Here is a 23,081-nt window from a genome sequence, read left to right as displayed (position 1 = left end):
AGGCTTTGTTCATCACCAAACTGTTCTTGAATGCTTGGGAGAAGTTGCTCTCTGGAGATGTTTCAGTAAAGTTCCTTATTTAAGGCTGTGTCCTTAGGCAAAATTACCCACTCGCTTGGCTGAGAAGCGACCCCACACGCGAATGATCTCGGCATGCTTTACTGTTGGCATGAGGACTGATGGTAACACAATGGTAACATGACGATCCAAAAGTCTGGATCCATGGGTAATTCTCCTTAGATAAAATTTGACACATTTGCTTTTATTCCAGATTTAACACCAGTCAACTTTTTCCTCTTTATGCTGATCTGAAGTCAGTAGCAGTGGTGGCTGGTGCTTAAATGTTTTGAGGGGGCACGGTTTTGGTGTAGCTAACCAACTGAAGCAGCACTGCTTAGCACAGCAAAAAACGGACAGTGCAATGCTGTTAAAGAGGCAGTGCAATAAGGTTCCTCCAATCAGGTTGAGTTCACTGTGTTTGTTTTTATTATCTAATGCAAATAGTGGAAGCTATTATAATAGTGGGTACGAGAATATAGTTATTTAATGTTTCAAAATGTCCAAAGACCTAGCAAAGCGTAATAATAAAATCAACAACATTTATTTATTTATTTATTTATTTATTTACCTGTTTGACAAAAGTAAGTTAAGTTTGGTGTCGCTCCAAAGCAGCTGCCTGTTCAACCTTTTTACCTTGTATTTACACTGCACTTTTGGATCATAAAATCATACAGAAACAGAAACAGCCTCTTCTCCTCAACAAAAAACCATATACCCAAATTTTTACTCCACTTCTCTGTACGTGTGTATAGTTTTTTTTATGCACACAATGACTCATTTCTCAGAACCAAAAAACAAACACAATGCAACAACACAAGGCTCAAGAAAAAAAAAATCACTTTCTTCTACTGTGAATGGAATCCTATGAAATAATACACACGACTAACCTGAGCTTTGTAGATGCCTTGGATTTCTCTAGTCTAAGATACACCATATGGTTAAAGGTATATATACGTATACGTTCGGTATACACATTGAAGATCTCCTTTACTGTTATAAAGCGCTCTACTTTCCTTCTCTCTGGGGAAGGCTTTCCGCTAGATGCCGGAGTGTGTGTTCATACACATCATGGTACAAGAGCACCAGTGAGCTCAGGCGCTGATGTTGAGATGTCCAGGACGCTCCAGTTCCAGAAGCTGATGGTTCAGTGGAGTTGAGTTCAGTCAGGGGTCTGTGCAGGAGACTCTTTCAGCTTTATCGTGTCTCTTTAGGGAGCTGGCTTTGTGCTTCATGTGCCTAGTCATTAATCCCAGTGAAGGATAAGAAAATGTGGGCAAGTTTAAAAGGGGTGAATACTTATGAAAGGCACTGTAGAAAGGCTCTTTCCGAAAAAGACTAAGGATTTGGACAAATACTGTACATCACATCAAGGCTTTGCAAACACTCATGTATTCGATGCATATACAGTAGTGTACCATGTACAGCACGGTGTGTGTCAGAAAAATGATCAGGTTTTATTTTACATGTATTTTAATGTTGTATAAATAATTTCTAGAAAACATGATAGTGTAGAATACAATAAGCTAGGTAATGGTCATTGCATGTTACGGCTACGTTGTCGTCTTTATCGGTGTTCCATTAGCGTTAGGGTTTTGACCGAACTCCCAGATGTACATTACCTCACAAAAACATATATACGCTATATATAAATGTACACTGACAGTTTATATTTCAGCGATTCACTGATTCATGACTGATAACTGACTTAGTGCCTCTCCGAATACTAACAGATTCCTTACTGACTGACTAAACTGACTCACTGATTCATTGACGATTCACCACCTGACTCACTGACTCACTAAGAGTCAGAATAATATACAGATAGAGGATTCACACCTTACTGACTGCCGGGCTTTACTCTTGTACTGACTCAGTGACAGACTAATTCTATGACTGATGAACCACTGGATTGACTCACCGATTGACTCAGCGTCTATCTTGGATCCGTGACTCGCTGACCCACTAGCCGCGTGACTTACTGAACCTCTGACTACAAGCTGATTTAGTGGTAGATTGCCATAATGACTGACTCTACTAACTCAAACTGACTGACTGATTTCTTTGCTAAATGACCTACTGACTGACTCCATGACTCCCTTACTGACTCAGTTTAGTGAGTCACTGACTTACTCACTACCTGACTCGACTCATTAACTGGCAATGCCTGACCGCCAGGGCAATATACCAACAAATTAGCCATTTTTCCCTGACTCACTGAAAGTGACTGAATGAATCACTGGCCGACTCGCTGACCGACTCGACTAACCCACAAGACGCACTGATGATCTGACTCACTGATCCATCCGACAGTGTGAGCAAACTGACTCAGTGACTGCTTTGATTTATTTACTCACTGACTCAGTGACAGACTAATTCTACGGATGGATGAACCACTGAATTGACTCACCCATTAACGCTTCAAGAATCTTGAATCTGTGACTCGCTGAATCAATAGCAGAGTGACACACTGAATCTCTAAATACAATCTGATTTCTGGATATATTGCCATAATGACTGACTCTACTAAATCAAACTGACTCACTGAATATAAACTGACCTCCTTGCTAAATGACGTACTGACTGACTGATTCAATTCCTCACTTACTCACTAAGAGTAACTTCACTGACTTCACAAGATACACTGATTATCTGACTCAATGATCAAACAAACAAATTAGCCATCATTTCCTGATTCACTGACTCGCTGAAGAACTAATTCTGTGATTGAATGAATCACTGACCACCTCGCTGACAGAATCCTTAATAACTGACTAATTTAGACCAATTTATTAACCGACTCACTGATCCATTTGACACTGCGAGCAAACTGACTCAGTGACTGCTTTGCTTTACTCATGTACTGACTCAGTGACAGACTAATTCTATGTCTGATGAATTGATGACCAATTGACTGTGTCCGAGAGCAAACTTTCATCTGTGAATCTCTTACTAGAAATTGATTGAATTATAGAATGAATAAGTGTCTGCCTCACTGACTCTGTCTACAAACTGATTCACTGACTTGTTGGCTAACTTGTGATACAGATTTGGTAATATTTTCCTATTTATGACGTTTCCTTATTTGGTCCCTGCTTCCTGGTCTTGTCCCTGGACTTGTGCCCTCCTAGCTTCCAGCATCCTCCTTTGATCAGTTCTAAAGATATTTTCCTCACAATTTGTAACAGTAGCTTCCTCTGTTGATTGATGTTAATCATGTTATTAGTAACAGTTAGTTTTATTGCAAAAAAATTGCAGGTACAACTGAACATTTTGTACACTTTTAAGCACTGGATGTCAAATCTTTACACTTCTCAAAGTTTCTAAAAATCTCTTCATCTGTAATCCTCTGGTCTTTGTACATTTCTTAAAGCTTACATTTCTCACTCGTAGGCAGGACACATATACGTCTTCCTGCGTCTGTTATGTATATAGTTAGAATTTTTTCTCAAAGAAAATATTGCAAAAGAAATCCATCCGAAATCCGTACTCGAAAGTCGCTCCATTCTGTCCTGCTTTACTGTAAATCTTTGCGGTAGACCTCTGCCGGTTTTTAAAATCCTGGCCACTTGTTTCAGTCCAACCCATCCGCCCTTTGCAGGTTCGTTACGATTCCCTGTCGCTGTCCTTTCCGCCGTACATTTCTGCGAGTCTCTTAAATCTCGGCCCCAGCTCATTGAGAACCTCATAATCACTCCAAGCATCACTACTGACCGAGTCCAGAGAGCTCAGACTCTCAGCAGTGGAACCGTTCCCTTCATACGCATACGTGGCCAGCGAATCGTACGGTGGTGCCGTTGGATCCGAATCGTTCTCGGACAGCTTCTGGGAGATGAAGTCGTGGATGTCAGGTTCGGACTTATTGTGGATTTTCGGCGCTGGGCGCCGCAGGATCTCGGGTGCGACGTCTCGCCGTTGCTTGGTATCGTCAAGCGACTCAGCTTTTCGCAAAGTTCCGATGTCGAACGCTTGCGTGTCTTCTTCACCTCCGCCTTCATCATCATAGCTCACGACGTTGTCCCTCACGTCCTCTTTGGAGATGATGAGAGGATCGAGCTTCTCTCGCTGCCTCTTCAGAGCCGTGAACAAGACAACAAGCACTACGAAGACAGACAAACATTGCTCAGAAACGAATGTTGACGTCGCATTAAAATTGTAAAATCACACAAACCAACTGATATTAAAAACCTATTACAACAGTGGTTAGTGACGGTGGTTGGGTGAAAGGGCAAAGTTAAAATATGTGGAGTGGTAAAATGGACAAAGAGCAGAGCAAAGATTTTATAAATCTGTCAAACATTTAACCAGTTCAATTAACCAGCATGTTCTTACTTAGCAAAATGACGATACAGAGAAGAATCGCGATTAGCGCTCCTGTGCTAAGTCCTGCATTAAGTGCGAACGCCTCTGCTTCGCATTTCCTCACGTTTCCGTCACTGTCGCATGCACACACACGTATCGTTAGCGTATTTGTGCTGCTCTGAGCTGGGAAGTCTCCGTCCGTGATCACTACAGGAATCTGAAATGAACTCCTCTCCATGCGGCTGTAGCTGCTGCGCTGAGTCAGTATCGCGGCTGTGTTATCTGTGGAATGATTTAAACAACACCACCAAAAATAAATATATATATATAAAATGCATATACATATTCCATTTTTATTCTAAATCTGTATTAGCTAACATTTTTAAAAGCAAGCTAGCACTTATTAAACTACACAACTATTAAAAAAGATGTTTATTCACTATGAGCTGTGAATTCAGCAAGCTAGCAAAACATTCAACAGCAGTAGCTTAGTAGCAAAGAACGCATAATAAGATATGCTATTTTTTTTTCTTAATGTAAATGTATACCACACTATTGAAGTGTTTAAGAAAAGCAAAGTTCAATAAGAAAGTTTGGAAAGCTGCAATGTTTAGAAGTTACCCTTTGCTGTAAGTCACCTTTGTTGTCTCGAACAGAGAAGTTGGATTTCTCAAAAGACTCGGACGCTAAATGGAAATAAAAACGATGTCCTCTGAGGGGCTGGTCGGCGTCAGACGCGCTCACGGTTTGGATCGTCTAAAATGTTGCCAAAGAATGCATTTTAAAAAGCAAGTTAATAATAAGAAGAAAACATTCATAGCTGTAATTCCTTTACAGTAGGTAAAGATTTAAATGTACAGATTACCTGACCCACTTTGGTGTCTTCACAGATGAACGTTTCGTATGTCATGTCGAAGGTGGGTGCGTTATCATTAACATCCAGAACTTTGATGTAGACGGGCACGTGACCGATCAGGCCGTCTGCAAGAGAGACGTCTGACGTGTAAGAGCAGTTTTAATTTCTATTACAGAATATTACAGATATTTACAGGCGTTCAATCAGGGAAAGTTACTCATAGTCAGAGTCAGGTTAAGCAGCTGTCTATGTCGATTTTCAGGGTTCTGGATTCTGGACTTTTTTGGGTTCAGCACCTAGACCCCTGGTTTTACATATAAGTACTTTGACTTTAAACAGTGAGAAGCTTCCTATTCCTTAAACAACCATGTCATCAAGCAAAGATAACAACTAGGGAAATTGCTGAAACTGCAGGGATTTGTCATTGTGAATAGCATTTAATTAAAAAAAAAGGGACATGAGGAAGAATCCTTAAAAGGAACCGGACTCACAACAGAACCCATCCTGATCTGGGTGACAGAGAGTGCGTTTAGAAATCATTGCCATTCTAACTGTACAGTTACACAGTGCTCGTACATCTTTAATATTAACGATCATTTATAAACTTATCGAGTATAATGTGGTATAAGATACAATATAAATGAGATGAAAAAGACATACTGTGTTCAGTCGCCTGCACTGATACATTGTGCCAGGCTTTTTCCTCTCTATCCAGAGAGCGTGAGATAAAGAGCGAGCCATTATTCGGGTGGATGTTGAACACATGATCCATATCTGTGTGCCAGTCTATCATGTACCTGTCCACAACACACACACACACACACACACACACACACACACACACACACAGATTCAAAATCGGCAAATACAACTAGACATTTTAATAAATTTTTCTACATTTGCTTTCTTGCTAATTAAGGGTTAAAATGTTCCATTTTCTGATAATATAAATAAAATGTATAAATGAGTAATTATATATCAGATGTGCTGCCTCGAAGTTGATTATTATCTAATCAAATCTACTGTTATAAAAAAAAATAGGTCATACACTATATGTATAATATAACCTAATGTAATCTAATCTAATATTGCATTATTCTTATTTTATTTCACAGTCCAATCTCTTATTATAATATTTAATTTGCATTAATTTAATCCAATGTACTATTACATAATTAACTTACTTTTAATTACTCTAATAAAATAGACTCTAATATGCAGTTATACAACATAATAATGTAATGCCTACTATAATATTAAAATAAATCTAATATTCAATTCAATTCAAATTTATTTTAGTTGTATAGCGCTTTTAACAATTGTCATTGTCGCAAAGCAGCTTTACACAACCAAAAGAATTATATTTAGGTTTGTATGGAATGTGAATGTGTATGAATTAATTTAATATTCAATATCTACTTACAGTATATCTAGTTAATCTGCTATTTTATACTCCAATCTACTATTATAAAATGTTATTTGTAGTATCTATTACAGTATCAATCTAATCCTCTGCCAAATGACGTAAGTGTAAACTTACTACTATCTAATCTATCAAATCCAGTCTTATTTACTGTAATGCCAATTTACCTATGATAATATAATTGCATAATTCAATCTATTATTATACAGCTTAATCTACTATTTTATGCTCAAATCTTTAATTATAAAAGTTTATTTGCAGTAATCTAAATCAATGTACAATTTAACAATTAAACCCACTATTACTAATTCATCCAATCTAATATTCCATAACCTAATCTACTATTATGCAATCTTAACTACTACAATAGAAAATAACATTACAATCTCGTCTAATATTGTATAATTTAATCTACTTTTATATCTAATATATAGTATAATGCAATCTACTAATTCGTAATCTAAACTAATATTGTACATTGTAATCTATTTTTATCAAATTTAATTTGCAACAATCTAATTCTATCTAACTCTATAATATACTATCGTTAGGGCACTGGTGGCTCAGTGGTAGATGTTTCATGTTCCATGCGCAAGGCCCGGGTTCGATTCCCAGCCAGTGCCCAAACCCCAGCCACTGGATGCAGTGCCGGTCCCAAGATCGGATAAAATGGGAGGGTTGCGTCAGGAAGGGCATCCGGTGTAAAACCTGTGCCATTGTACATTCTAGGCCCATTGTAAGTTGTTGCGCGGACTGGGTATTCCGCTGTGGCGACCCCTTGCCAGGAGCAGCCGAAAGGCCAACAACTAATGTTATATTGTTGATCTCTTACATAATTGAATATACTATTGTCTTATCTAATTACAGCAAATCCAATTTAATACTGTACTGTTACACAATCTCACAGACGATAATATACAATATAATGTGTTACAATCTAATATAATATTGCATCTAACCTTCTGTAATATATTCTAACATACTTTTTGGTATTCTAATCTAATAATTACTCATTTAATCTACTGTTCTATACTTCAAGATTCTATTATAAAATCTAATTTGCAACAATCTAATCTAGAGTACTGTTAAATAATTAAATTTATCTAATCCAACTTTAATATATTGTTATACAACCTTACCTGCTATAATATAATGTACTATAACCTAATCTAATATTTCATTATTTAATCTATTATTATACATTAACATCTATTATTTTATGCTCAAATACTATATTAAAAATGTTATTTGCAGTAATGTAATCCGGTGTCCTTACTATTATTTAATCTAATTCCAAACTACTCCAGTCTAATCTAATCTATTCCAATCTGATCTAATATTGTATATTGTAACATATTATACCATCTACTATTTTATACTTCAGGCTACTTATATAAAATTTTAATTGCTATACTATATATTATAATATATTTAATTGTTATAATATACAGTGGAACCTCGAATTGCAAGTAATGCGGTTTGTGAGTGTTCCGCAAGACGAGCAAAGGTTTTGAATAAATTTTGACTTGAAAAACGAACAAGTCTTGGTTAACAGGTACCAAGCACTTCTTGTTTTGACGCCGAGCGTCACGTGATCACAACTGAGCCAATGGTTTTTCTCTCTCTTGCACTGCAGAATTGTGGGGAATTATCTCCCCTGCTGGGTCTTAGTGCTCGTCTCTTACTGGTATAATCAACATCTCTGTACACATGTACCGTTTACTATAACACTTTGACCACGTGTGTGCATGTAAAACATTATTTACATTATTATTAATATTATTATACATTTTTATTATTTTTACATTTATTTTGTGTTTGTAAGCGCATGTATACTGTTTCTTATAACACGTGTGTGTGCACGCGTGTAAAGCAAAAAAAAAGTCTCATTATAAGGTTAATGATCCATTTTCTCCCCCTCTGTCATTGTGCACACGCATAATTTGACACCATGTCCCTCTGACACAGACACACACACACACACACACACTCTCGTCCTCACTCTCGTCAGGTTATTTTGTTAATTATTTTCATGTATTTATTTTTTGGGGGGCTGTGAAACAAATAATTTGAGTTTTGATTATTTCTCATAGGGAAATTTGATTTACGAGTGTTTTGGTATACGAGCCCACTTCCAGAACTAATTATGCTCGTAATCCAAGGTTCCACTGTATACTATTATATGATTAATTTTATTATTGTACTAATCTTATCAAATTAAATCTAATATTGTGGAACTTATGTACTGTTACACATTCTTACTGTACTATATTTTCTTTTATATTATTCACTAAAGTATAAAATTATGTACTACATTGTAATCTAATATTGTATAATTAAAGCTTCCTAACATGATTGATCTAATCTGCTGTTGTATCGTCTAATCTGCTATAACACTGCTGTGAGCTGTAGCTATATTAAACTATTATTTTACTGATAACCACTTAAAAATAATTTTCATCATTTGGTTGCATGAATTCAGCTTTAATTGTTAGATCATTATGGGATGTAAAGTGGGTTATGACATGTTATTATGCAATACCCTTTTACTGTGAAATGTGTTTTTTTATGATTATGTTAAATCTGGTATAATACAACTTTTTTAGCATACCTGACAGGTTTGCGCTTGGCGTCCGGGTCTGCAGCACTGACGGATCCAATAGCTGTTCCAATCTGGGCGTCCTCTTTGATCTCCATTACATAGGCAGGGTGTTTAAAAACCGGCGGCTCATCAACGTCCTCTACAGTGACCTTCACAATAGCAGAGTCCCCGGACATCTGAAACCGAGGGTCCAGGTACACGTTTTCCACCTGTATGCTGAGTGTGTATGACATCTTCTTCTCATAATCCAGGGGCTGAGCAACAGATAAAATAACAATTATAATTAGATCAGCAATTACACATTATTAAATCCGTTTACATGAATCATCCACTGGACAAGTCGCTGTTAAAAAGATTTTACAATAAATTTGGCAACAGATTAGAACCGACACATTAATATTAACCAATGATTTGCAGCTGCAGTACTGTCAGAGAGGTAGCTACAGAAAATTAGCCAATTTCCCAATCAGAATGAATTCAACAACAGAAAGAATTCAACAACAACAAAAATTATTCTTATATCTAAGACAAAGCCCTATCAGTTAGCTAGTTATTATAAAGACACTTTTTTTTTTTACAGTCCTGCCTCAGTTGTAATGATCCCTACCTTCTTCAGAATGACCACTCCATCCTGCGTACTGGGGTTCGTGCTGATTTGAAACGTGTCCTGCTCATCTGTGATTCTGTAGCTCATCTCAGCATTCTTGCCAACGTCTGCGTCTGTAGCCTTGACCACACCCACTTCACTACCCACCTCAGCCACCTCTGGGACAGTAAAGTGGTACACACCTGAGGAACACCATAGTGAGGTCATCGAAAGTTAAAGATCTGGACTCCACCCCAAACCACACACTTCAGCAGTTTCAGTAAAGCTTTTTTGTGGCTATATTCCAAATCACCACATATATTTAGACCTGTATAATGAATGTTGGTAGTCTTTCGACTGCTTCCGTTGAGAGGTCACCACAGCAGTTTAACTGATCTGCACAATAACTTGGCACAGGTTTTTATGCCGGATGCCCCTCCTGACCCAACCCTTCCATTTTATCTGGGCTTGAGATTGGCACTGTATCCAGTGGCTGGGGTTTGAGCTTTGGCTGGGAATAGAACCCGGGCCTTCCGCATATAATGAATTTGGGACTTAAGTCCACAATGGACTGGTAATTGTGTGCAATAGTGTTTATTGTAAATATAGTGTGTAAACTTTACCCATTACTAAAAAGTATTGGTTTAAGTAGTAAATGCTCTGATTGTTGAACTCTATGGTTAGGGTTGCATCTGTTGTTTCTCTTATTAAATCTCAGTGCAGCTTATGAATCCAAGTTTCCTTAAGACGCGAAGTTTTTTCCTTAAGTTAACGGGAATTCCTCTTTCTCGTTATATATCTTATTTGACTGACTGCTATGCATGTAAATGTAAAAGGTGACAACTCTATAAAAACAAAAGTAAAGTTGTTCCACAAGATTCTATTCTAGGCCCATTCCTTTTTTTCTCCTATACAATATATGCCCTGTTTTGGTATTTTTAAGTATTGTCTTTCACGTCTACACTGGTGAAACATGATACTGTAGCTGTATGTCAACTGGCTCTGACAGCATGATCAGAAAGCATGATCTCTTGCTCATGTCATGACAGAAATTTTTCTAGGTCTAGGGAATTAAATCTAGCACTAGATATTTTTAATAATAAGACACACACATGTACCCTCTCACTTACCCTGGGTAAATCGGGGTGGGTTGTTGTTGACATCGACCAGTGTAATGTTGACTGTGGTGGTCCCGGTCAAACCACCCAGCTGTCCCATCATATCTTTAGCCTGAATAACTACCTGGTAACGTTCACGGTTTTCACGCTTCATGTTGGGCAGAGCTGTCCTGATGATCCCTGAACCACAGCACAGAGGTACAGCAGTGGTACATGACCAAATCGTCTTCTATGTCTGTTAGGTATATATCCCCAATCATTACTCTTATGTCACTGACCTGTCTCTGGCTCTATAGAGAAATAGGGTTGTCCTTGCAGAATGCTGTACACAACTTTGGCGCTGTTTCCGTACATGGCATCATCAGCATCTGTTGCTGTTACCTGGACAACGAGCGTACCTGAGTGTGAAGGAGAAAAAAAGAACATAGAATTATAGGTTGTGTGGTTTGGGAGACGTCTACAGTGGACGGATGGAGGCCTAGATAGTAAATAGGGCGTGTGGTTTGGGACATGCCCTAAGAGTGAGCGACATAGTGACTAAAGGTCGTTACCTTTTTGGCTTTGCATCAGTAAGTACATATGCAAAGTAAAGTGTGCATAACAAATTCATTCAAATTATAATGGAAACACTGATGTGTAATACATAAATATCACGGAAAGATGGTTTGTTCTGATAGGTTGAAAGAAGTACTGTGTTCTGATTGGCTAAGAGTAGTATAGTGTGTACTGACGGGCTAAAGCATTATGGGGTGACATATATTATTGGCTGCAAGAAGCACAGTGTGGTCTGACTGACAAACGCAGTACAATGTGATTTGATTGGCTGAAAGCAGAACAATATATTCTGATCTGGCTGAGAGTAGTGCAGTGTGTTCTGATTGGCTGAGAGCAGTGCAGTGTGTTCTGATTGGCTGAGAGCAGTGCAGTGTGTTCTGATTGGTTGAGAGCAGTGAAGTGTGTTTTGATTAGCTGAGAGCAGTGCAGTGTGTTTTGATTGGCTGAGAGCAGTGAAGTGTGTTTTGATTGACTGAGAGCAGTGAAGTGTGTTTTGATTGGCTGAGAGCAGTGCAGTGTGTTCTGATTGACTGAGAGCAGTGAAGTGTGTTCTGATTGGCTGAGAGCAGTGCAGTGTGTTCTGATTGGCTGAGAGCAGTGCAGTGTGTTCTGATTGGTTGAGAGCAGTGAAGTGTGTTTTGATTGACTGAGAGCAGTGCAGTGTGTTTTGATTGGCTGAGAGCAGTGAAGTGTGTTTTGATTGACTGAGAGCAGTGAAGTGTGTTTTGATTGGCTGAGAGCAGTGCAGTGTGTTCTGATTGACTGAGAGCAGTGAAGTGTGTTCTGATTGGCTGAGAGCAGTGCAGTGTGTTCTCATTGGCTGAAAGCAGTGAAGTGTGTTCTGATTGGCTGAGAGCAGTGCAGTGTGTTCTGATTGGTTGAGAGCAGTGAAGTGTGTTCTGATTGGCTGAGAGCAGTGCAGTGTGTTCTCATTGGCTGAGAGCAGTGCAGTGTGTTCTGATTGGCTGAGAGCAGTGCAGTGTGTTCTGATTGGTTGAGATCAGTGCAGTGTGTTCTGATTGGCTGAGAGTATTGCAGTGTGTTCTGATTGGCTGAGAGCAGTGAAGTGTGTTCTGATTGGCTGAGAGCAGTGCAGTGTGTTCTCATTGGCTGAGAGCAGTGCAGTGTGTTCTGATTGGCTGAGAGCAGTGCAGTGTGTTCTGATTGGCTGAGAGCAGTGCAGTGTGTTCTGATTGGTTGAGAGCAGTACAGTGTGTTCTGATTGGTTGAGAGCAGTACAGTGTGTTCTGATTGGCTGAGAGCAGTGGAGTGTGTTCTGGTTGGCTGAGAGCAGTGAAGTGTGTTCTGATTGGTTGAGAGCAGTACAGTGTGTTCTGATTGGTTGAGAGCAGTGAAGTGTGTTCTGGTTGGCTGAGAGCAGTGCAGTGTGTTCTGATTGGTTGAGAGCAGTGCAGTGTGTTCTGATTGGCTGAGAGCAGTGCAGTGTGTTCTGATTGGTTGAGAGCAGTGCAGCTTGAATGACACTAGTATGGTATGTGCTGGGATTTTTTCTACAGTATATCACCAATTTGTGTGTTTAAAATGTAAATAAAATTCTGTATATGAGCGGTTGCTACAATGAAATCGTTATAGAGAGAAAGTAAATAAGGCCACTTATTGTTCCATGCAACCAATTAGCGCTGTGCTAATTATAGCCAGTTAACAGTATGTTGTTGGGAGTGTACATCTGTTGGAGTCTAAATTGAACCCATTGCATCTCAACAATTTTCAGAATTTAGTTGAACAAAAACATGTTCTTCACACAGCTAAATTCACATAGTCTCGTGTCACTGACATTCCTCACTTCACTCTGTTCACATTCACAAAAATTAACTCAGCACGGAATGTAAATGACTTTTGTATAAAGGCTACACAGGGCCACACTTTGTCTGGGTGATGAAGCCTGGTGACAGGAACAGATGGCACAGCTCACACACACACGCCCTCATACACGCACACACACACACACACACAAATGTATGTGTCTGTGTGTGGGCGCTTTAGTATAAAGCGTCTTCTTTCTTCTGAGCTCATTACTCCATGTCCATAACTAATGTACAATAATCGAGCCTGTTAACTGATGAGCAAATTAGCAGTTAGCATATGAGATTAATGTGCGAGACAAATCAGTACACTGTGATAAAGTCACATGACCTCTTGCTCTCTGTATGAGATAACACTGTTTTGCTAAAAGGTCCAGACGGACAGACGGGTCGATATAGAAACAAACAGGATTGAAAAATCAGAGAGAGCGTGAGCGAAAAAGAAATGGAAATGGAAATTCAAATAAACAAACATACAGAAATTGCATCAGAAGTATAAATATAGACAGACTAGAAGATAGATGGATAAACTGAGAGACAGATAGACAGTCATACAGGCAGAAATAAAGAAAGAAAGACAAAACTGGACAGCTTGACAGACGGATAGAAGGATTGAAAGACAGGCACATAAATGAAGACAAATGAAAAGGTATATCTACAAATCACATGCACAGACAGACAAACAGACAGACAGACAGACAGACGAACAGACAGACAGACCACTACGGAGCGACGTTGTCACTGCTCTGTGAAGTGATTGGCTGATGCCTCACCGACGTCAGCCATTTCCTGTACAGAGGCGATGTAGGGGTCTTGAGTAAACTTGGGCTCGTTATCGTTAATGTCGTGGATTTTGATGGTGAATGTTGACGGACCCTCGAGGTCTCGACCTGTCGCTTTATCCACCGCCTTCGCACTCAGAGTGTAAGACGCTTTCTCCTCGCGGTCCAGCCTCCTCGTGGCATGGAGATCACCCGAATTCTCATTGATGACAAATATGGTTCCCGCTCCTTCTCCAGAAAGGACGTACTTCACCTTCCCGTCCTCTCTGTCTTTATCCGAGTGCAGCTGGACAGACATAAGTGATTTTGCACAAACCTGTTAGGCGCAGGTTATCACTAAATATACTGTAAAACTATCACTATGACTATGTAAGTAAAGTAAATTATTCAGTTAGCAGCCAAAGATAGCCCTGTTTTGATCTCGTGCATGCACTGGTGTTTACAGAGAGGTTATAAAAGCCTTTTAGGACACTTCCTTTCGGCAGACTGCCCTAAATTGCTCTGAGATATCTTCCTCGGAGCGCTATATTAAATGATATTCATATAGAATCTAAACCCCCAGCGGCCGTATAAGTGTATTCATGAGGGAGCGAACACTAGACAGATAGTCACCTGTGTGCAGTGTCCTAATTCACGTTCCTCACGGCTAACTATAGCAAACTCATTTATCACGCCGCTGTCCTTAAACAAATCTATTAGTTGGAGCCGGATGAAAAATTAGACTTACTGTAAGTGTTGCTGCTTAATGCTAAAGGGAGACGCTATCGACGGCCCATGTGGCACAATTCGGTGTTGACCGATAACTTAGCTAGCTGTAACTCTACGAGTTTAGCTAAACTTGCATTTGGAACCCAGCCAGTATTAATACGATAAGCTAAATGTTGCCATTTGCTTCTCTCTCACGTAACATTAGCTCTACTCGCTAAAGATAAGAAGGCAGAAAAGTGAAATCGCCTTTTTTTTCTCCATGTGTCTGTGCATCACTTTTCCTATGGATCGTCTAATTACATTTCCAATATAAATCGTTTAGGAGTGCATTAGAATCTGCACTGGGGCTTCAGAATTGATTTTACTTTTCTTCCCACTGTGTTTGGGATCAGCAGCCATACATCCTGTCCTTAATGTTTCATTTCCTCCTCATATCCCAGAGCATGTGGGAAACAATCTCTGGATAAACTAAATAGTTAACTTAGATTGGCTACATTTAACTAAACTCACAACAAATTAGCTAGCTTCGATCATAATGCTACCGAGATAGCCATACCATCAGCTAAGAAAATTATAACAGACCACAATCATTAGTTCTTAGTCTAGTCTTTCTTAAATCCTGACTCTTGAGTCCACCAGAGGGCAGTGGTGAGTCTTCATCCATGATGCATGATCTGAGAACCGCATCCTGTGACAGGACAACCTGATTTGCATAAGAATTTCACAAGTGTGTAAATACCATTTCGTTAGGGCTGAACCATCTGTAGTGACGTTGTGAAGCATGGACTTCAATTTAAGGGATTAAACAAATTGCAACAAGGACATGCCCACCTACGGCTTTCCTATACTACCTTTGAACAGACCACATTGCCAGATCACATCACTCCGGACAGTTCTCCAGAAAATGAATCCAAAGCTTGGAAAAAATGTTGTGGAAAAGAAAAACCCTGTGATAGTTTCTAGCTTGGTGCCTCTCCGGGTGGGCTCTAGAACCACTGTGACCCTGACAAGGATGACACCAAAGTTCTTATCAAGTTCTGCTGATGTTTTTAGCCAATTATTCTGAGGTTCTAGCCAAATTGATCAAAAGTCTTTAGCTACATTCTAGGGCTCCATATCCACCATGACCCTGACCAGGATAAAGACTAGTTCTTCAGATTTGCTTTTGTCCAAGGTCATATGTGATCTTAGCTACATTTCTCTGACTTTTCTTCCCTTAGTGAAGAGTTATTTTGGTAATTCTTGGATAAATTATTCTTAGATTCGTAAATTTTAGCTTAATTAATCTGTGGTTCTTTGCCAGGATCAGGATAAAATCAAGTTCTTCTGATTTTAATCAAATCTTGCTGAGGTTCTTGGCCAAATTCTTCTGAAATTTTAGGCAAGAAAATATGACATTATCACATTTTTTTATACCAATCAACATTTTTTTTAATGGTTGTATAAAAGTCCATAGGAAAATTCTTCTTTCCGTTTAAATCTTCTTCACTTTTATCTTTTCACAATAATTTTCCATCCACATTTAGCTGGCTAAGAACTTCTTATATACAGTATATGAAAATTAGACTCAAGTGTCTTATTGAACCAATCAATGTGTGCAACTAGATTAGGGAGATCAATCATTCAAGGCCAAGTGGATTTCCAACATTTTCAGTTAAAGATCCCGAATCGAGATAAAGCCAAGTCCTTCTAAACATTGTAAAATATTCTCTAAAAAAGCTTTTACCCAAAAAAATTTATCTCATTCAGTTGAATTAGCACATTTCTGACTTCCTTAAACAGTTTTTTTTTTAATTCTTATTAAGTTAAGCATGTCCAAAAATTTTGGCCAGTTTTGAATTGAGGTCAAATCCGAATTCTGTGCACGTATTGCCGAGTCAGGCAGATCTTTGGAAGTTTACACAAGTAAGCAATAACGTTTGGCCTCAGTTTTTTTGTAATGTAAATTCAAATGTAAATACAGTTCCAACAGCTGTCATGGAGGAGATGGAGGAGGGAAGGGAATGAAGCCAAACTTTAAACAAATGTTTGAAACGGTGCCAGACTGCTGTAATGTGAATTCAACCCCTGAAATATATATGTTTTAAATAGAAACTGCAAGAAGATTCCCATCATACCTTTCCGATATACTGATCATCATTTCCTGTATATTCCTCCAACAGGAAGAACTGGTTCCACATCCACCCTCGTTTGGAGCGTCTGAGCACCTCTGGCCCTCGGTCTGCTCTCATCTGGCTCCATGTTTCTTGGCTTAGTCCCCCTGTAGTCCTCAGCACACCTTTTGCTTCCACCCACAGGTAAAGCCATGCTAACAAAATCAGACGTGTTCTCATTGTGCAATGAATATCCAGCAGTAAACCTGCTTCAGGAATCACATTAACCTGTAAGCAAATTATCCGTCCATCAAGGACAATCCACGTGTGCTGGAAGAGTATATTCGTTAATCCATCAGGTCCAGATTTCAGTGTCCATCTAAAAAAGGAGGAGAAACAGCATGACTTATTGAACATAATTCTAAATTAGAAGCGTTTTTATTACCTTGTGCTAGAAAATTCTCAATTAGTATTTAAGCTTTAAGAACTCACGAGACACAATGCTAAATGTTTTCAGAAACTAACCTTCTTCTTTAACAAAGTTTTTTTTTTGTTTAGTTGAGTTCCTCTTAATTTCTAATTCCTAAGCCAAATTCTTCTAAAATTATTTTATAGTATTGATTAGTAAATAATCTATAGCCAAAGTTCGTAGACAAATTCTTCTGAAGGTCCCTATTCTTCTCAGGATTTTAGGCAAATCCATCTAAAGTTCTTACCTGGGATTTATAAAGTTCTTAGACACATTTTCTGATATTCTTTGGCAGATCATTAGCAGTGAGCTAAATCGTGATCTACTAACATATCCCAAAAAGGTTTAATGATAACTTTCCATCTACGTTAAGCTGACTAAGAACTTCAGTATATGAAAATTAGACTTAAGTGTCTTATTGAACCAATCAATGTAGGCAACTAGATTAGTGAGATCAATCATCCAAAGCCATGCAGATTTGACATGCTGATGTCTGGACGGTTTGCAATGCAAATGATGAGGTAATGCACACATTAAACCACTGAGTGGATCTGCATGTCATGTGCAGCTCCACACACTGACATTACACATATCAATAAAAGCTGCTTAATATTTATCCAGTTCTACCTCCTCCTATATTCTGAATTCTCATTCCTTGTATAGCGCTTTTAACGATTGTCATTGTTGCAAAGCAGCTTTACACAATCAAAAGATTTATGGAATTTTTTAATGAACGTGTATAAATTGAAACAAAAATATTGTCCTGTGATAAAATTGTCATAGCGTCGCTGAGCTTTACTGCAAACCGAACATTTTCAGCCCAAGGAGACGAGGGTGTCGCATCGACATTATCAGCTGGAATAACTGTAATAAAATAATTCTCTTGCTAACTTGCTAGCTGGAAAAATTAACAGTTAATTCAGGCGTCATGTACAGCATGAATCTGGTAAAGAACAAACATCTAAAGACAAATTTAATTGCAGTATGCTAGCATGCTTAGTTAGATATCTTTTAAGTACTTGCTATCCTAAGTACTGTAGCATGTGTAATTCGCATGTCTAGCTACACATTACAGTAGCCACATTAATAACTTATTTTTACTGAAGCACGTTTAACACCTGATATGTTAACAAGTTAAACAAATAGAAAACATTGATTTAAATAAACAATCAAATCATCATAACCATTATTGTATTTTTTCCTATCTTTAATCTAGTACATGCAGTAGCAGCAGGCTACCTAATTTGCTAGCTTACTAAGCTAAACCAAAATTTGAGAATTTGTTACTGTATATTATATATATTATATTATATTGATATATAAAATGGAAAAATAGCACCCTATTTAACAATGATTAAATGTCTTAGCATGCTAAGGTTGTCTTTTTCCTTTATATTACCTAGCATATAACATTAGCTTGTCTAGCTAATTACCTAGCTTTAAGTATGTTATATTTTTTTTACTAGCGACTGTGCTAAGCTGCTTGTACTCTCAGTGGCTAGCTCATTAGCTATTTTATTAATACCAAAATTATTTACAGACGTGGATCTCTGCTAATGTGCTAGCATGCTAAGTCTGCTATACTTTTAATTAGTTACTATACCAAATACTTTGCATGCTAATCAGATAGGCTACATAATTTGCTGAATATATTATTTTCTAAATATTATTTAGCTGTTTCTTGCTAAATACATAATTGGCTTAATAGTTGGCTAAATGAACAAAACAAAGCAACAATTTAAAATTTTTTAACCCAAAAATAAAGCGCGAGAGCATTAAAAGCAGGACTGAAGCAAAGCTAAGCTCACTCCAAAGTGTACACTAAAGCAGGAGGAAGGGGACGAGTGACCGACTCCTGTGGAGCTGAAAGCAGGTCAGAGCGTTTTTCTATTTGGGGGCTTTTGAGACAGTCAATCAATGAAAAGCATTCAGCCTCCCACGGAGAGCGCATTATGCTCTAACGATCGGTTTAAGCGTGAAGAAAAATGACTTTAATAAACGTCCTTGATTTAAAAATTTTCCTCATAGAGGATGTTTATCAGAGCAAGACCTCGTGAACAAAAACGGAATGGAAATTAATGTGGTGGTGTGACAGTCAATGTAAATAAAAATAGAGGTGATAGAACTACGTGTAAACGCAATTCAGGATGGAGAGAAATCTTTAAAACACAAACACACACATTTTTGTGAAAAATAGTTGCTAATCATAATATTTTTTTTAATTACAAAAAGTTGTTCATCATGTAATCTTATATACTACTATGTGTTATGTTCTCTAGTGCATTTCTTTCAGCACTTCATAATAAATATTTAAACCGCAATATATTGCCATATCAACATTTATTACAGTAAGAAGACAGGGTTGTGTTGGATTCTGGACAATTTGCATAAATTTATCAGAATCAGTGTGCAGAAATAAAAAGCAGCTACACAGTCAAGTGACATAATTAAAGAATAAAAGAATAAATAAAATAACATCACACAAATCTAATCAAACAGAATATATAAAATCAACATCTCATGTTGGTTTAAACGCCAGAGGAAATGTGAGTTTTAAGATTGGACTTAAACACCCTCAGTGATGTGGCCTCTCAAATAGTCAATGGTGGGTCATTCCACAATTCGGGTACCGCTACAGAGAACGCCCGATCACCCCTGAACTTGCATTTGGTTTTAGAAACAGTCAGCAAAAATGTATCTGATGATCTGAGAGACCATAGGGGCAAAGGGCTGAAGCAGATCCGAGAGGTAGGGCGGGGCAAGGCCATGTAAACATTTAAATGTGACCAAAATATATAATACTGTACATATAATATATGTATTATTTAATGTATATTCTACTGGATCACACTACATTTTGTATTTCTTATTTTTTCCATAATTTATGTTTAAGGTCACGAGCAGTAGCATAAGTATTTCACTGCATATCATACTGTTTATTAGTGATGGGTCGTTCATGAATGATTCGTTCTTTTTGAACGAATCTTTAAGGTGACTCAGAAGAACGAGTATCTCGGAGAGTGATTCGTTTATTATCTACTGGGCGCGCATGTGTAAATTATCGTAAAAACCTCGGTAGGTTATGTACAGGAAACAGAATTGAGTGTTTCTTTCTCAATGACTCTTCTACTCCTACTCCGAGTCGTTCGTTCCTTTGTCACGTGACTCCCATAGACGCTATGCGGTGCAATAGATTCAAAAGAACGAACGACTCAGACTGAAAGATATGAGAGGTGAGCTACTCATTCTGTTTATTATAATATGTCTTTAGCTGCATTGTAATATTTTGCTTACTGGAACTAAAGCCAAAATGTGTGTATGTAGACATATTGGGGGTCTTTTTATTGAAAACGCAACATTTTATTTTATTTTTGATCAAAAGAACGAAATGAACTAAATGACTCAAAACAAGATTCGGTCATTTTGATAAACGAGCTTTAAAGAACCGATTCACTAAAATGACTCAAACTTCCCATCACTACTGTGTATGACTGTGTATGTCACAAATAAAATCTGAATTTGATACATGGGCCAGCCTTTACTCCCCATGCACCAGTGAGCCTTGTTTGTCCATGATCCTGTTGCAGCTTGAAGCTCTTTTAGTACGTCCTGATCAATGCAGGCGTGGAGCATCCCACAAGGGCTACAGTTTTGGAGTTGCTCTGACCACTACGGCCAACTCTGGCCATCACAATTTAATCCTTGTCAAAGTTCTTCATATGCTCACGCTAGCCTTTTTTTTCTGCTTCCAACACATCAACTTCTTATACAAAAGGTTAACTTGCTGCCCAATACATCCCACCTTCCCACTTCCAGGTACCACTGTGATGAGATACTGTGTAACTGTAACTACAGTACTGTGACAAGGGACAAATTGTGATGGCTAGAGGACTGAGTCAGAGCAAGTCCAAAACTGGAGCTCTTGTGGGATGTTACTGGGCTGCAGTGGTCCAACGAATGAAAACCAGTGAACTGGTTCAGGGGTCATAGGAGGTCAAGGCTCGCTAATGTTGGTGGTTAATGTCAGAACACATAGGGCGGCATCACTGTTTTAGTGGCCAAAGAGGATTTACTCAGTATTAGGGTCGTGGTCATGATGCTGTGTTTGATTGGTGTGTGTGTGTGTGTGTGTGTGTGTGTGTGTGTGTATACATATTATATGCGCATATTCATTAATGAATACACTCAACCCGCTACTGTCCCTTCTGCTCACTGATATGTTATCAAATCTTATTTTAGGTGCCTTGGTTATATAATATCTCGGCCCTGATCTACACTGCTGCTAAATCTGTCTATGCTATGGCAGCAGGGGGAAAAAAAAAATCAACATATACTGTGTACATTTTATATATGTAAACCTCCAGGGGTCAATTAACACACACATTTAACCCTGTGTTTATTTGCACACTCCATAAGCTACACGTGTGCTTGTTTATCAAGGCTTAACCTGTGGCAAAATGTGTCATTCATTCTCGAGTTAGTGGTCATGTGATTATCCATAATGCACTGCACACAGCGTTTGAGCGCGTAATTAAATAAGGCATAACGACAAAGCTCAGTTCTCTGGAACACAGAGCGGGAGGTTGAATGGGTTTAGTGTCTCTGTGTCCTCTGATAATACTCTAATTGCTAATTAGCAGATTAGCATGCTACATTAGCGCATCGATAATGGTGTTTTCAGCTCTGGTATCTTCTCTTTTTGGCGGTGACCGTGAGCGCTGAAAAAAGCCAGCGTCCGTGACACCGGGCCGCCGCCGTGAACTCAGTTACTCACAATGCTTGGCTCGGTGCTCAGCAAATGACTGAATAAATCATGATGACACATGTTTTCTGGCCTCACAGATTGTCGTTAAAAGTCGCAAAGTCATCTTTTTAAACGCACACACACACACACACACACACACCCTAGAACCTCTTCAAAGCTTGACTCTGGAAGGGTTTGTGTGCATTAGATTTGAATTCTCTTTAAACCAGGAGATTATGATTTGTGTCACGTAGTTTTTATCCCCGTTCGCAGAAGATGAGTGAGAAACAGCCCAGAGTCAGCCGTCTCCTTACTGCAGATTCAGTTTTCCCGAGTGACTCACACACATTCACACTCGCACTCAGGTGAACTCAGTACATACAGTAAAGGAGTGTGAGACACCGGCAGCCGTGATCTGCCCCCTGCTCTGGGTTCAGTCTGCCTCAAATAGGGAATAAAGCACTCTGTGTCACGCTGCTGGAGGAAAATCATCAGTGACAGGATGGTGTTTTGAAGCAGACTGTTTCCAAACGATTGTTTTCCCACAAAAGCTGGTTTGCTGAGTGTTTTATTCCCCTTATGCCACAACAACAATGGAAGAAAAAAAATGTTTAGACGAAGAAAAATAAATAGAAGGAAACAAAAAGACCGACAGACAGACAGACAGACACAGGGAGACAGACAGATAAATGGATGGATAGATAGACAGACAAACAGGTAAATACAGAGATAGATAGATGGTTAGATTGTAAGTGTGTGTGTGTGTGTATGCGTGTGTGTGTGTGTGTGAGGGCTTTCGATTCGTTCGCCAAATTATTTAGCTCTGCGTGGTAACTGTCATTGCCCGCGGCTGGCCGCAAGGCATGCTGGGTAGTGTCCACAAGGCTTCAGGCATACAGTAATAGTGAGACATCTCCATCCATGGGTTAGCATGAGTGAAAACCTAAATTCAAAACACACACA

General features: G+C 38.7%; 1 protein-coding gene across 1 annotated transcript; it reads right to left on the bottom strand.

Annotated features, from left to right (window-relative positions):
- Window positions 1-3,224: 3,224 nt before the first annotated feature.
- On the bottom strand, window positions 3,225-17,174 carry LOC128541407 (cadherin-6-like). The gene is made up of 11 exons (XM_053511813.1): window positions 16,930-17,174; window positions 14,096-14,390; window positions 11,223-11,342; window positions 10,957-11,124; window positions 9,848-10,029; window positions 9,250-9,494; window positions 5,876-6,012; window positions 5,225-5,340; window positions 4,998-5,115; window positions 4,390-4,641; window positions 3,225-4,157 (listed from the first exon to the last, which is right to left on the bottom strand). The coding sequence occupies exons 1-11, from the start codon at window positions 17,143-17,145 to the stop codon at window positions 3,664-3,666; spliced, it is 2,343 nt and encodes a 780-aa protein (XP_053367788.1). The 5' UTR covers window positions 17,146-17,174; the 3' UTR covers window positions 3,225-3,663.
- Between the last annotated feature and the right edge of the window lie 5,907 nt (window positions 17,175-23,081).

The sequence above is a fragment of the Clarias gariepinus genome, chromosome 14 (genome assembly GCF_024256425.1).
Source record: "Clarias gariepinus isolate MV-2021 ecotype Netherlands chromosome 14, CGAR_prim_01v2, whole genome shotgun sequence".
NCBI classification, from domain to species: Eukaryota; Metazoa; Chordata; class Actinopteri; order Siluriformes; family Clariidae; genus Clarias; species Clarias gariepinus.
Note: the sequence above shows the minus strand (reverse complement) of the source record. Positions and strands in the feature narration are given on the sequence as shown.